The following is a 15,707-nucleotide window of genomic DNA, read 5'->3' on the forward strand; positions in this document are numbered from 1 at the left end:
TCTTGTTTAACCAGAGCCGATATGTCTCCTTTATTAGAATGCCTCTCACTGCTCAGCTTTAGTCAGAGACCTATCTGTCCATCATTTCTTGTACATTTGGAATACATCATTGTTCGCTGACATTTTCAGACATGACAAGTGCATTGTATAGACCCAATCTGAACCTTTTCGGAGAGGCAGCAATGCGCGCCAACACTTAGTGGGCGTCGCACATTTCAAAAGAAGTGGGACAGTGATTTTGTAGCGAGATAGCGGGATGACGGGAGCCTTTTCATTGTTTCAACCCCATCCCAGCGCTGTCAGATCCAATTAAGTCCCGAGTGGAAAACAGAAGATCACGGGCCTAAATGGGGCTGTAAGTGCTGAGTGCAGGGATGCTCTGTTCTCTATCCAACATGTATGGGGCTCCTGGGTGCATGGTCCCCCCAGCCATCATTGTAACCGTAACAGACAACTCCACTCAGCCTGTCACAGCAATCTGCAGCCTCTCTGTCTCCCATCTCTGCTGTAGGATCCCGGTGAAGTATGAGGCTTTAAGGTTACATTGATTTATCATGGTGAAAATCAATATGGAGCTATATTAAGTTCTGACTTTGGCTAAGTCACTCGTGTCAATAATGTCATGGCCTGTAAAAGAAGCAGGGTTACAGGGGAGCGAGAGTTAATATGTACTTTCAGGTCAAAATGTATGTAGGGATATTGTTGAAAATGGTGATTTGGTTGTGTTTTAAAGGGCCGATATTACGCTGCTTTCTGATGTTATAGTGTTGTTTCTTCGCCACAAATGTACCAGGAGTTTTGTTTTGTTTCATTCACACATGTTTCACACACAAACCCTGGATATTCAGTTCTTCTCTGAAACAGAAAACACTCTGTTCCACCTTGTGATGTCACGTGGTAGCACAGGAAGTGCTCCACTGTGTTTTTAAAGGGACAGTTTGGAATTTTGGACAAAGGGCCTCATTTCCTAGTGAGCCAGATAGTTGTAGATGTGTGGAGACATTTAAAAAAAAAATTCCATCCAGTCCTTGTATTTGCAGAAGTCGCTGGTGCCAGGCTAGTGCATGTCAATGGCCATAGTTATCCTGCCACTAAAACAGTCTTACCCATTCCACAAAGCACCTGAAGCAATGTCAGTGTGAATGTCTGTGCTGACAGAATGATGTTTGAAATAAAACTAACCTTGCATCACGTGAATCGTCGCATGTTGAGGGACTATTTTCTTATATATCAGTCCGCCCCTGCCAAGCTTTCCAGCGGGAAGTACAACTAGCTGCTGCTGCTGCTCAGATATAAATCTTTCAAATGCAAGGTTGGTTTTACTTTTAAAATTATTCTGCCGACATAGACTTTCACATCGACAGTCTGGCGTTATAATTATTTTGTCTCTGGTGATTTGTGGAGTGGGTAAGACTGTTTTTAGTGACAGGCTAACTATGGCCATTGACGTTCGCTAGCCTAGCACCAGCGACCTCTGCAAACACATCTCCAACACCTTGGCTAACTAGAAAATGAGGCCCTATGTTCAAAATTCCAAACTGTCCCTTTAAACTCCATACACCTTCACTAGACTCATATGGATCATTCCGGCTATACTGAACTAAAGGTAAATGGTAGCTGTTAACGTGAAACAACTATGTGGCATCACAAAACAGAGCATTTTGAGTTTTAGAGATGTAGACAGACTAATTCTAAAAGATTACGCAAACATGAACGAAGCAAAACACAACTCAAGATGTTTTTGATGAGATAACAACTTTACATTATAAAATGGCTACAAGCTCACAAGAATCAATTTTGTGTAATAAAAATAGACCGTTAAAGTGTTTTTCCTGTGACTAGGACTAGTACACATTTTAGAAATTCACGTGGTTGCGGTAGTAGTAGTAGGAGTGATAGTAGAAGTGGTTGTAATTAGAGTTATGCAAGTAATCAAATTTGAATCAAGATCAAGATTCAGTAATTTGTAATGATCAATGATACGCCTGGGTCTTTTTCATTTAACTAGTAATTCTGTCAGTAAAAGCGAGTGGTTTGATTATTTTTTGTGTTAAATGACACTGATTAAAAAGTGTCTTGTTTTTATTCAGGAAATCAATAGTGAAAGCAGTTTTTAATAACTTTTTAAAGTGACAAAATAAAACTCATTATAAATTTGTCATTGATCAATATGAGGAAACAAATTTGTATCATTTTTTGTCATATTGCCTTAGTAAATTGAGTTTGAGTTCTATTTTGAGTTTGAGTCTATTGAGTGTGAGGTTACAGTGAACTGTCCATGTAGGAAAATGTGTCCTCTAAATGTGACCCCCTTTAAAGCCATTGCTCTAAACCAGTCAGGAGCAGTGGCGGACCGCAGAGCCGCTCTCTGGGGATCATCCTCTAGATCTTCAAACAGGATCTCAGTCAGGAGTAGCTGAAGAATTAGTATAATAATAATAACAACACTAGATAGTAATACATAACACTTACATAGTGCTTTTCAAAATACCCAGAGACACTTTACATGAGGAGACAAACAATGTTAATGAAAGGTGGTTTTAAAGAAGACCTATTGTGCCTGTGTCTGCTATATTATAATCTATGACTCCTGTGGATCATTATGTTGTAATTTAGACATTTTAAATCACAATACAATTACTTAGAAAATGGTGGTGGTCACACTAGCCAATGATGTTGAAAACGTGAATTAAACGACGAAATATAGCGTTTTGAAAGTAAGTGATTAAAGATTGCTCAAACATAGGAGAATTACTCCTAAAACAACTTTAAGAGGGGAAAGGAGAAGGAGAAGCAACGATAACATGGTTAAAAATATATATACCAATATATTAGTTGGCCAATATTTTTGGCCGATATTATCAGTCGATATGAGCACTTGGAGACATATATCGGCTATTGGCCTAAGTTAAGTGATGTGAGCATGTTATACCTTCGTATAAAGTTTAGATTCTTTATATTATGTCCAATTTAATCCAATTTACAGACAGATAAATGTCCTAATATGTGGCACCGCATCAATATTTATCAGAGGAGTAATTTGTGTCTGTGCCTATGACACCGTACTGCCCCTGAATGCCCCCAGAATCACATGACACACGTGTTTTTGTTTACACCAGTGCGCAACACAGAGGCGCTGCTTTAAATGCACTTATGTCTGATCTAAGACACTAACTGTAAATGAAAGTGACCCTAAGCGCAGTTTGAGCCAGCTACAGAACTGTCCCAGAGGACTGTCCCATAGAGAGAGGACTGTCCCATAGAGAGAGGACTGTCCCATAGACAGAGGACTGTCCCATAGAGAGAGGACTGTCCCACCGACAGAGGACTGTCCCATAGACAGAGGACTGTCCATAGACAGAGGACTGTCCCATAGACAGAGGACTGTCCCATAGAGAGAGGACTGTCCCATAGAGAGAGGACTGTCCATAGACCATAGACAGAGGACTGTCCCATAGAGAGAGGACTGTCCCACCGACAGAGGACTGTCCCATAGACAGAGGACTGTCCAATAGACAGAGGACTGTCCCATAGACAGAGGACTGTCCCATAGACAGAGGACTGTCCCATAGACAGAGGACTGTCCCATAGAGAGAGGACTGTCCCATAGACAGAGGACTGTCCCATAGACAGAGGACTGTCCCACCGACAGAGGACTGTCCCATAGACAGAGGACTGTCCAATAGACAGAGGACTGTCCCATAGACAGAGGACTGTCCCATAGACAGAGACTGTCCAGAGGACCCATAGACAGAGGACTGTCCAATAGACAGAGGACTGTCCCATAGACAGAGGACTGTCCCATAGACAGAGGACTGTCCCACCGACAGAGGACACACACACACAGCTGCAGTCAACATGTTGGATTATTTCTTTTATGGATGATCATTATGAGTTAGTCTTAAAGGACACTTATTTGTGAAGACTTGTGATCTGAGAGGTGTCTGTGTGAGCAGTGAGTGTTGCAAATGTGTTGGTTTTGGAACAATTTTTTGTTCTTTCTCACTAATTAACGCTTTGTTGCTGTAAGCTACCACATATAAACAGCCTTTTTTCTCTTACAGTGGTAGCCTCTAAAGTGACTATAGAGGCTGTATAGACTTTCCTGGACCTGAATTGATATGTAAATGAGCTGTGAATAGAGGTGTGAATGATCGGCAATTACTCATATAATTAATTACACTTTATGCTAACCACTAAAGGCTATCTACTTTGTTTAAAGCTACAATATCATGCAAAAATACTAGACCTACTGTCTTTAAATATGACTGTAAGGAGACAAAATTACAGTAAATGTGGCCTAAATAAACCCAACTTAAAATCCATATTGGTTGGGCCCTTGTTAATAACTCTGAAATGTTGATTTTGTAGAATAGCTCTGCTATGGATAGATATGGGTTTTCAGGGCTTATTTGTAGATGGTAAGTGTAAATGAGTCTCTGATGTGATAGGGTAGGGAGTTCCAGAGGGTTGGACAGCAGAGGAGAAGACCCTGTTCCCTCAGGTCTTATGTTTGGTTCTGGTGGGGGGAGAGGAGGAGGAGGAGTAGGTGTAGTGGTGGTGGAGAAGCTCAGAGAGGTAGGTGGGGGCCAGGTTATGGGGGGACTTGTACACAATGGTGAGTCTATTCTCTTTTGTGCATGTTTTAGTTTGACAGTCAAATCCAGACACAGGGACAACACACGCAATGCTCCACATAGTCTGGGAATAAGGGCTGACAAAAAATGTATCAAATTTCTTTCTTCGTTTTGTTCGTGCTTGATTATCGATTGGCTTTTATTTTTGTCTTATTAAAATCACATGAAAATGCCTTTCAGTATTTATTTCATGAATACTAACTAATTTTGACTTTTAATCAGGGCCAATTTAACACAAAAAATAGTCAAATTCCTTCCTCCAAAAATAACTGCACCAAACTTTTACTCACAGAGGATTGACTGTGGACCTTTCAATTCAAAAGCCCCATCTATATCATTGATGATTAACAAACTTGATTAAAATGTGATTGCATAATTGCACAGCTCTACAGAGAATAAAATAAAAAACTCCACACCATCTTGCTGTGTGGTGGTATAGTAACCACTATACCACCATGTCGAACAAAATATTTTACCTTGGCCTAAGAGAAAATAACTAATTCTACTATAGGCCTGTCATGATAATTACTATATCAACATATCATTCAATACATGATAGATGGAACAATACTTTTTGGGATCAATATTTATCATTTATACTTTTTCTTTGTACTAGTTGGATTTTTTTGTTTATTTTTAGTACTGCAATGAGATTTGAGCTGTAGAAGGTTGAATTCTGAACTTCTATGTCTATTAGTGGATAATTCTGCTTTATGGATTGCTTTCAGTATTATCGTTTATATTTACTTCAAAATGAGTTATTGTAACAGGCCTATATGGCAAAAAGTCATATATAGACAAGTTAAAATGACTTTAATTGAGAACATTTTACTTTAGAGTAGATTCAACTTGAAAAGTACAATAATCTACCAGTGGCATAAGTGTTTTTCTTAATTCAAGCAACATTTGAATTAGTTTCTTATTTTAAGTGCAGAGGGTTGTTGTTTTTCATAGCTCAAGTTTTCAAAGATGTCTTGTTCCATTGGTAGATAATTTTACTTGTCAAATGAAATTTACTCAAATCGTGATACAACTTTCTTCATTCAAGTCATGTTAACTTGGCTAGATTTGAGTTTATGCAGCGTATTCTACTGTAAACGTAAAACCTGTATGAACCAAGTTAAATATAATACTAAACCTGCTTGCGGAATGCGCTCTCCATAAGGCCCTTTGAACATATCTGCTATACAAGAGGACATTCATTTGTTTGTAGCATCCAGAAGAATCACATTAGCAACAGCTGAAGTCATTTATTACCGCTGTTTTTGTTTCAAGTTTACCAAACACAAAGTGAGCAGCTCTAATGAACAAAACAAACCATCAGGCCTTTTCAGTCCGACATCATTTCCCACAATGCGCTAATTAGGCTCACTACTTAAAATCTGCTTTGGCTAATTTTGTACCGCGTTTGTGTTTTCTTCACTAATGTATTCACGCAGGCCTCTGTTCTGTTGCAGATGTGGACGAGTGCGCCACAGAGTATAATGGGGGCTGTGTTCACGAGTGCATCAACATCCCCGGGAACTACAGGTGCACGTGCTATGACGGCTTCAGGCTGGCACACGACGGGCACAACTGTCTGGGTGAGTGAGAGAGACTGGATTTACAATTACAGTGGTATTTGGTGTTTTTACATGGATCACGGGCAGGTCACAAGTCTATGGTAGTAAAGGTCTTGAAGCTATGGATGGGCCGATATGGATTTGAGCTGATACTGCAGATTTTTTGGCCTGCTGCTATGGCCAATAACCAATAGCTTTTCCATAGCGAGGACCCCAAATTTATTTTAAGTTGAAGTAAAGATCACAAAATCACAAAGTCACATTGGCTTACCGTATTTTTCAGACTGTAAGGCACACTTAAAATCCTTTAATTTTCTCAAAAATCGACAATGCGCCTTATAATCCAGTGCACCTTATGTATTATTTCTAGTTGTGCTTACTGACCTCGAACTGATTTTATGTGGTACACAGCGCTCAAAATTCTGTCAGAATGTTTTATTATGACTTTGGTAAGCTACAAAGCCGCACTGCTTGATGGACTGTTGGAACGTCATGGTACCATAGTTAGGAATCTCACAGAGTAAAAGGCGAAGTATAATTCTGCGTCAGCATTTATGACATCAGTGAAATGCTACAGAGCATATATGGCCATTCATATATACAGTCTATGCATATGACCTGCAAACTTAGTCCAACAGTAGCTGACCGCATCAGCACACAAAGAGTGAGCTGTTTTTTTCAGCACTTATAGTTTATGCAAATTAGCCATGTGGTTTTATGTTTTGTTTCTCTTAAAACATAAACAAATGTGCTCAAAGCTGCATTAAACACATTATTACTCAATGTATATTTGAGTCTTCCTCATAAGAAATAAAACAAAAAAACTTAAATTACCCACCCACATTCACATTCATAATCCACATTCACCAAGACAGGGAGGCAACGCCGGGCGAATTACACCACGATCTGCCAATGGATCATGGATGCCTGGGCCAAGGGATCAGTCTCAAGTGTCTTCCGTTTGTTTCGCTTAATGCGCCTTATAATCCGGTGTGCCTTACGTATGAAAAGAGACGAGAGAATTCAACATTATTGATATTGTGCCTTATAGTACAAAAAATACAGTACAATATATAATAATTTGTATGGAACCCATAGATCATCCATCCCTACTTGAAACTGTCAGATTTCAGTTTTGTTTTGACCTATTGTCTGATTAATATCTTAATAATCACTGTGCTATATCCACAAAACTAACACGAAGTTGAATGCCCCTTCTGTCAGAACAAATGAGCTATGGTTAGTGAATAATGGTGGTGTTATTCACATGCAGACACAGTGTCTGTTAGCTGAAAGGACTTCATCCCATGAGACTATTATGGATTATTATGTTGATCCAATCTCTGAAAAAGGTTAAACATTTTTGTATTTTCTGATGGATATTTTTACCCCCCTGCCTTTTGACACTTTTACATAATTAAACTCTGTAAGAAGATAAACACAAGTATGGTAGATTTCTGTTTAATGTTATAAGAAACAACAGACTAACAAAGCAAGTGTGGTGCTACTATGCTAAAAAATAATCAAATGTAGGAAAACTTTAGTCCTTATACTATATAGCAGTGCAATGGAATGTATAATTTGTTGAAGAGGCTGAGGAGGAGTCCTAGTCCTTGTTCTGCTGCTGCGGTGAGAGGAAGACTTTGGGCATGTGGCAAAAACAGCATGATGAGGAAGTGTATTTGTGTTTATAGAAGTGTTTAGAAGTGTTTGTTTGAATAGAATGCAACATTATTTGTTAAAATGTGAATATAATCGGCTTCATTATCTAGTTTATAAATCATTAATACCTGGATAAAATCTGCATTACTGCTCAAACTTGCCAGTAATTTCACAATGTTTTTCTAGCTTATACAGTTTGACAGCGGAACATTTTACATTTAACTGCATGTGTCAAGTTTCACACTGTGCCTCATTTGACCCAAATGGTTGCATACATTTCCTTCGTCTGTCTGTCTAATGTACTATCACGAATTCTAATATACAGTATGTTTTCAGAGCTGGAGTGGACCACTTATTAGACCGCTGCAGATTGGGTCATTTCCTTGCTTGACAAACCTGCTATTCTACTAAAATGCACGGAGAGAGTAGGTTTTCTTAATAAGACAGGTGAAAGGGGCTGAATTTATGAAGCGTTTGACCCCAGAACTTTCTCATGGTTTAATATTTCACTGGTGTACTGTACATATTAGCCTAACTCAGAATATATTACTCCAACCAGGCCTATGAAATTAAGGACAAACATTGCACGGCTGCTACACTTTCTGTAGTTAAAAATAGATGAATAGATTGAGAGACGTGTGAACGGACATATGGAGTTGGCTTTTATGTTTGGTTTCAATTAAGAGATAATAATAGCTACAAAGTCTTTAATCACATTGGAACATAGGGTAGATAATTAGTCTGTCACTGTAATTACAATTGCAATAATGAATGCTTTAGGATCATGGCATAAATGGTGTTGAACTCAATATTAGAGTTGATTTAGAGGCACTTATAGCAATATGCATTTATCATGGCATCTGGAAAGCCTGTATAATTTAGGGATTTGACTTTGGTTCTCACTTAAAAAGCTTACTCACTACAGCTTAGTCTTAATTTACTGATTACTAATACTAATTAAATACTAAATAATTACTTAAAGGTATTCTGTGTAACTTTTCTCCTCGTCTCCATAGAGATTAGGGTTGGGCGGTATCCAAATTTTGATACCGTCAAACAAGGATTTTACCGAAGTATATGGTATTACCGTATGACCAAAATGTTTTAGTACGACTTTGGTAAGCTACAAAGCCGCAAAGCTATACGGTATATGCGCATGACCTGGAAACTTTACATGAAAAGTTCTAAAAAGTTTCACATGAACCATCTCCAATGCGATAGAAGCACAGAACAGACTCACCATCAGCAGACCATTCTGTTGCAGAAAGAAGACTCATATTCCACTGAGTCGTGTCCTTTAGTCTGACACAAGCCGCATCAGCGCACAAGGAAAGAGTAGTTTTTTCATTACCGCTTTGTAGTTTATGTAAATGAGCCATGTGGTTTTAAGTTTTGTTTCTGTAAAATGTAAACAAATGTGCACTTGAAGCAAAAATGCTGACAAATTGCAGAAGTACTAGTATTTTTCGGGGGGTACCAACTCGCTTGCGGCCTGACTTGCCAACTTTGTCTAGATCTCCCTTATGATCTGTAACAACGGAACAAAAGTAATCAAGCTTCATCTCCCCACGCAGTTAAAGAAACATAGTAACACCACCAAGCTACACAGCAGATCTGTATAGTGGCGATCCTGGTCAAGTTTTTTTAAGCAATAAAAACACCTGTAATTGAATCAATGCAGTATTGATAAGTTTAATGTCATACTGTGAAACATTTCAGGTAAAGCAATGAAATCTCCATTCAAAAAAATCTGATTACAGACCCTGTACCAGAAAAGTTACACAGTGCACCTTTAACTAAACTTAAAGATGCACAATGAAATTTGAAGAACAGGCATTCTGAGTGTGAGCAGGGTTGCCTCTCCACAGATCTTATCTTTAACTTGGTCTGGTTTGGTGCCCATAAAGATAGAAAGGTTTAATACCAGACTGTGTAACATTCCAGACAAATAACCTCACCATGAAGAAAAACATTTGACGGATCCTCCACCAGAAAAGTCACACAATGCACCTTTAAGTATCTTGTAGGAGTATGGGGAGCAGAGGCAGAGATGGCTCAGTTCAAAAAGTTGAGAAATGTATTTATCAAAAAGCAGGCTGTGGAGACAGGGAGCTGCCTGGCAGGCTATTTCCAACAGCGGTGAGGACCTGAGCACAGGACAAAAGGTAAGTATAACAAAATGACAAAGTGTAGCAGAGTTAAAAAATCAGAGGCAGAGGTTCAGCACTAATGTGGAATAATCTGTGAGAGAAGTGGAGTGAGAGGTGAGCTTTTATAGTCAGAGTGATGATGGTGGAAAAAGAAACGGGTGTTAATCTTAGCAGCAGGAGGCGTCACGCCCCTGTCACACACGACCTGTAAGAGACAACAAAAACAAAAATACAAAGAAACACAACATACAGACTGTTATTGTCTTAGAATTTTCAATTGTTGTCATATAAAATGATTAGTGTATTGTTTTTATTGTTATATACTTTATTTTAAAGGTCATGCATCGAGATAGACAACCGGGACGATATTTGGGCTTTTTAGTGTTTCAGCTATCAGCCTTAAATCTCTTAGCCAGGCTGGTACCACCTAGTGCCTCCGCTCAATTTAATTTCACTCCAGCAAATATGTCAGGAATCGCAATACACTAGACTATTTGCAAGAACCTTGGAACTGCGAGTTTGGGCACCAGCCAATCAGCGAAGTGCCATACATTGTGTGCTGGCAACGATTCCCTAGAGCGAGGATTTAAAGCTAGAACAAAGAGAATGTTTGGTGAATTTTATCAAGGGGAAAGACGTTATTGCCCTTCTTCCTATGGGATTTGGGAAAAGCTTAATATCCCAGTTAGCCCCGTTACTGGCGCATTACATATGTCACGACCAAATAGCAGCGATTAGTTAATTTTTTTTTTTAAAAAAGCACCCACCTACCATCAAGTGAATGAATTCTAATGTTGCGAGGTCAGACGGTTTCCATGAAGTGAAACCGGCTGATGAATCAGGCTATAAATCTCCATCTTAAGCAGATATTATTTTAGTGAATCTGCTGCCTAAAAAAAATACACACAAAGCTTTATATTGACACTTTCATACAAAGAAATACCTGCACAAAATGTGACTACACTGCTCTCTTATAGGTTTTTGGTCAAAAATGACATTGGGTGAGATTGTAGTAAAGTTAAATAGCATAACTTGGGGAAAGTAATACAAACCTGCTATACATATCCACCCCAAAAAATCACCAGAGCTTATCGGCTGTTGGTTGCTCTATTTTCTCAATAATCAGTATGAAAAAACAAAACAAAAACATATTGGTTGATTTTTAGTCCTAGTTTAGAGGGTGAGGAACATTAACTTTGTCCACATATTCTCTTTTTTCACTCTAATGTTAACTACTGACAGAGAAACAACTACTGGGATGGGCAGAGTTTCAAATGGTTCTCATCCAATAACTGACAAAGTTGACAAAAATGGTGCCTCAAGATTGTAAGAATAAGATGTTGCAGTGATTTGGCCATGAGTTATAGTGTGGTCATGAGTTTAATAGCGCAGAAACACACCAAATACATTCTTTATCATATTTTAAAGGGCCAATACTCAATTATTGTCCATGTTTTTGAGTAACATTTGTCTCAACTCAGTACAGATATCGAATAAGCAGCACTTGAGGTCAAAATACGTCAGCTGTGTACTGTCTGCATATAATTATAAAGCATTTTATTATCCGAGAATCAGAAAGTGCACAGTTAGAAAGCCAGAAAAGTGCTTATAAACTCGTTGTGGTGAATAATTAGGATTCACCGCTATGAGTTTATAAGCCTTATGCATTTCTGGAGAGCCCCTTTAGGAATACATAAGTCCATAATTCAAGTGAGGAATAACTGGACCACTGCTAACTGTTTAAAATGAACCAGCTGTATTTTTCACATTTTAAAGATAGTACAAATCAGGCATAACACCTTTAACTTAAAAGCAAGAACAAAATACAGTTCTTTTTTATTTGGTATATGACAAATAAACAGCAAACATTTGTTCTTGTGAATAAATACAGGCGCTGCTTTGTTGATAACGCTGTATTGAAAGAAAGCGCATACTTGCTTACGCTGCTTTTATTTCATTGCTCTGAATGCGACTGTACTGTCTGGTGTCTTATAGGTTTCATAAGGATAAACACTAAGCTACATCAACAATAAATGACTAGAGCAGACACACCTCCAGATAACAAAGCCCTTTTATCACCAGTGTCCAACATCATGGCAGAAAAACATTGATAAATCCCATTGTATCTCGCTGTAGCCTGCGTCATGTTTCTAGATCTCTCCCATGTACCTGCAGTGTAAAACAGAACAATTTTCCAACTCATTTAACGCTGGCTGCTGTGCTGTGGCCCATTTGTTGTTTGGCGAATCGGCTCGGGCTGGTGTGCAGGTGTGTAATTGCGATATGTGCGTGTGAGGCTTCTGTATGAAACTCAATTGCTCTCATCGATCCCTTTGTTATCATTGCTCAGTGAGAGGTGCACCATGGGAAACGGCAGGATTTCTATGCATTATTCTGGTATGTTATTTTTCCCATAAGTGGACTGTATGCAAGAGCCTCTGCAAGGAAATATAGTAGTAGTAATACTTTCATGGAAAACCTGGAAAATTAAAAGTGTACTGCGTAACTTTTCTGTTGGAGGACCTGCTATCTGCTTGTTTCCATGGAGACTAGACTGTGGATTGGCCCGAAATGTTCTGTCTGAGCCTAACAGTGATCGAATCTGACCCGAGACATTTGTGTGCCTGAACCTGACTGAACCCGGCACAATTAAAATCACACTATTTTCATAGGCCTATTAATGACACATGTAGGATATTGTTTGTGTGGCCTCTAACGGATACAGAGACACAAAATACAAACTCAGGAAATAGCGAAAATAATGAAAACACTTTATTACTCACCTCATAAAGGGGTAAATTTAAAGTGCCGCATGCCATCCACATTATCCATTGAAATTGTCCTCCGTAAATAATGACCCCAGTCCACAAAACCACGCTGTTAATCTAGTTTGAGGCGTTATTTAAAAGTAGAAAAGGTGGATTTAGTTCAAGTGTATCTGTTTGCATCCACACAGCGCATGGATCCTGGTGAAGTGGTGCATATGTGTATAAACATTTGATTAAATATTTGAAATATTTGTCCAGTGAGACGAGGTTTCCATGCTCTAATCGAGACGTATTGTCGAGTATTGTTTCCAAGAAGAGAAATTTTTGTGTTTTAGGTTTTCATTTATTTATATTTTATGTTATGCTGGTCTTTTTTCATAAGGGGTTATTTGTCATCCATTGAATTAGTACATTTTTATACCAGATGCCCTTCCTGATGATAAAGCAGCAATGGATTGAATTAAAATCTCTTTAGGTCCATGGAGAGGTGGACACAAACATAATAAGAAAGCATTTTCTTTAGCAATGCAAACATCTATAAGTGAATAAATGAAAAGAGTGAAATGCTCTACTGTGGCACATTCAAGGCAAAGCAATGTGTAGATATGTAAACAGCTTCATAGTGCATCTTTAACCTTCAAAGACCAGACCGGCTCCCACCATGAGACTTTAAAACACTCTGGATGACTCTTTGTACCTGGTTCTAACCCCTGCGGCTCTACAGTAATCCTCACCACAAACAGTAGGAGGAAGGAAGCAGAGCCCTGGTTTAGGTTCAGACTGTGGACTCCTCTCCGGGGCCTAAGCCTGTTCTGGCCCCTGATCTCAGAGTCCCACTGGCCCCTGGTGTAGAGCTGCTATAACCCCTCTGTGATCACACTGACCAGATGTGCCTGGGGCTCACACTTAAGGCCTCTACCTGATTCACACAGTTCAAACTGAGTTAACAACCATGTGCAATAGTGCTTCGGTTAAATAGTATACAATGCTTCATAGAAAAGCTTTTGTTCAGATAATGTTCTCAACAAGCTGCTAATACTGTGTCATTCTGTTCTCTGTATAACTCCTCTGGAGGGAGGGGCCACCACCTACTTGTCTCCTTGGAGATGTTCTTGTTTTGCCTACAGTGTTCCACAGTATGGACAAGCAAATGATGACACCAGACCAAGTTGCAGGTCAGATCTGTGGAGAGTTGTCACACACTAAGAATGTGTATTTTTGTTTTGTTTTTTGTTTTTTAAAGACCTTCCATTACAAAAACTTGCATAATCCACATTTGAACCAAAACTTACTTCATATTATTTTATTAAAACAAACCAATATTGAGATAATGCTAACATAAATTGTTGTATTGTTGTTTCACATCACGCTGCAAGGACTGCAGGTGCAAATTAGTGCTTTTGCTGTAGCCTGGCATAAACACATTTTCTCTTTTGTGTAGGTTTTATGCACAATGTCCCTGAAAAAAAAACAAGCCAAATGAAACAAACAAACTACAAAACAAAAGTTTCCTCATTTAGAGTTTATAACACTAATGATTGATACTTGAGACTAATTATGTTAATGTACTGACATTATAATACATTAAGTAAAATAACAGTAAAAGAGGCTGACATGCAGTCAGTCATCTGTCACTTTCCAATTATTAGTCATATTAACTTTACAGGCTAATGCCTTTCCCCCCCATGTTAAACAATATTAAGCTAACATGTTAAGCCATATTTCTCTCACAATTCCAACTTTTATACATTTATGACATTTACTCTTGAACAAAGATAAAGCAGACAGAATGTGTTTGGACAGCTTATATTTAACCAGTTACTGGTGATAAGAGAGATTTGGGTTTCATGGGGTCTCAATCACTAAGGCTATAACAACTTAGACTGATACGCTAATTCTGTTAATGTACTGAAATTATAATACATTAAGTAAAATAACAGTCAAATTGACTGACATGCAGTCAGTCATATGTCATTTTCTATTTTTTACTTAAATTTACTTTACAGGCTAATGCATTTTCCTCCATATAAAACTGTATTAAGCTTTACGTTAAGCCATATTTTCTCTCATAATTCTTTGTTTTATACATTTACTCTTAAACAAAGATAACACAAACAGAATGTGTTTGGACAGCTTATATTAAACCCGTTAATGATAAGAGAGATTTGGGTTTCATGGGGTCTCAATCACTAAAGCCTATAAATAACCTAGATTGAAATTATATACTAATTGTATTAATATACAGAAATTATAATAACATATAATTGCCTAAGATAACGGTCAAAATGGCCGGCATGAAGTCTGTCATCTGTCATTTTCTAAGTATTATTCATATTAAAGGTGTGCTGTGTAACTAACCAGCTTCTCTCCATGGAGATGTTGCCTGAAATGTTCCACAGTATGGCATTACACTTATTTATCTCTACGGAGACAGCAGGTGACGCCATGGGACCAAGTTACATGTCAGATCTGTGGTGAGGCAAGCCCACTCACAGTAAGTATCCACGTTTTTAAGTGAGTAAAAACCCATGTTATTGAGTAAATGCAAGATGGATACCAGGACGCAACAACATCTCCATGGAGACAAGCAGATGACTGACCCTCCAACAGAAAAATTACACAGTGCATCTTTAACTTTGCAGGCTAATGCATTTTCCTCCATATAAATCTGTATTACTCTCTGTGTTAAGCCTTATTTCTCTCACAATTGCCTTATTTCTCTGACAATTCTCCATTTTACACATTTATGACAAAGCCTCATTCATGGTACATGTCTGTTTACTCTTAAACAGAGATAACACGCAGACAGAATATGTTTGGACAGCTTATATTAAACCAGTTACCGATGATAAGAGAAGATTTGGGTTTCATGGGACCTCAACCAAAACACATAGGTCATAAGTGTGGGACGGCGGTGCGCTACAGTGG

General features: G+C 38.4%; 1 protein-coding gene across 1 annotated transcript in view; it reads left to right on the forward strand.

Annotated features, from left to right (window-relative positions):
• scube3 (signal peptide, CUB domain, EGF-like 3) overlaps positions 1-15,707 on the forward strand; it is a 203,535-nt gene that overhangs the window by 59,583 nt on the left and 128,245 nt on the right. Inside the window, exon 3 of the mRNA XM_055166159.1 lies at positions 6,095-6,220. Coding sequence (XP_055022134.1) covers positions 6,095-6,220 — 126 coding nt within the window. The remainder of the gene's footprint in view (positions 1-6,094; positions 6,221-15,707) is intronic.

The sequence above is a fragment of the Boleophthalmus pectinirostris genome, unplaced genomic scaffold, assembly GCF_026225935.1.
Source record: "Boleophthalmus pectinirostris isolate CB_2022bp ecotype Guang Dong unplaced genomic scaffold, ASM2622593v1 HiC_scaffold_8, whole genome shotgun sequence".
NCBI lineage: Eukaryota > Metazoa > Chordata > Actinopteri > Gobiiformes > Gobiidae > Boleophthalmus > Boleophthalmus pectinirostris.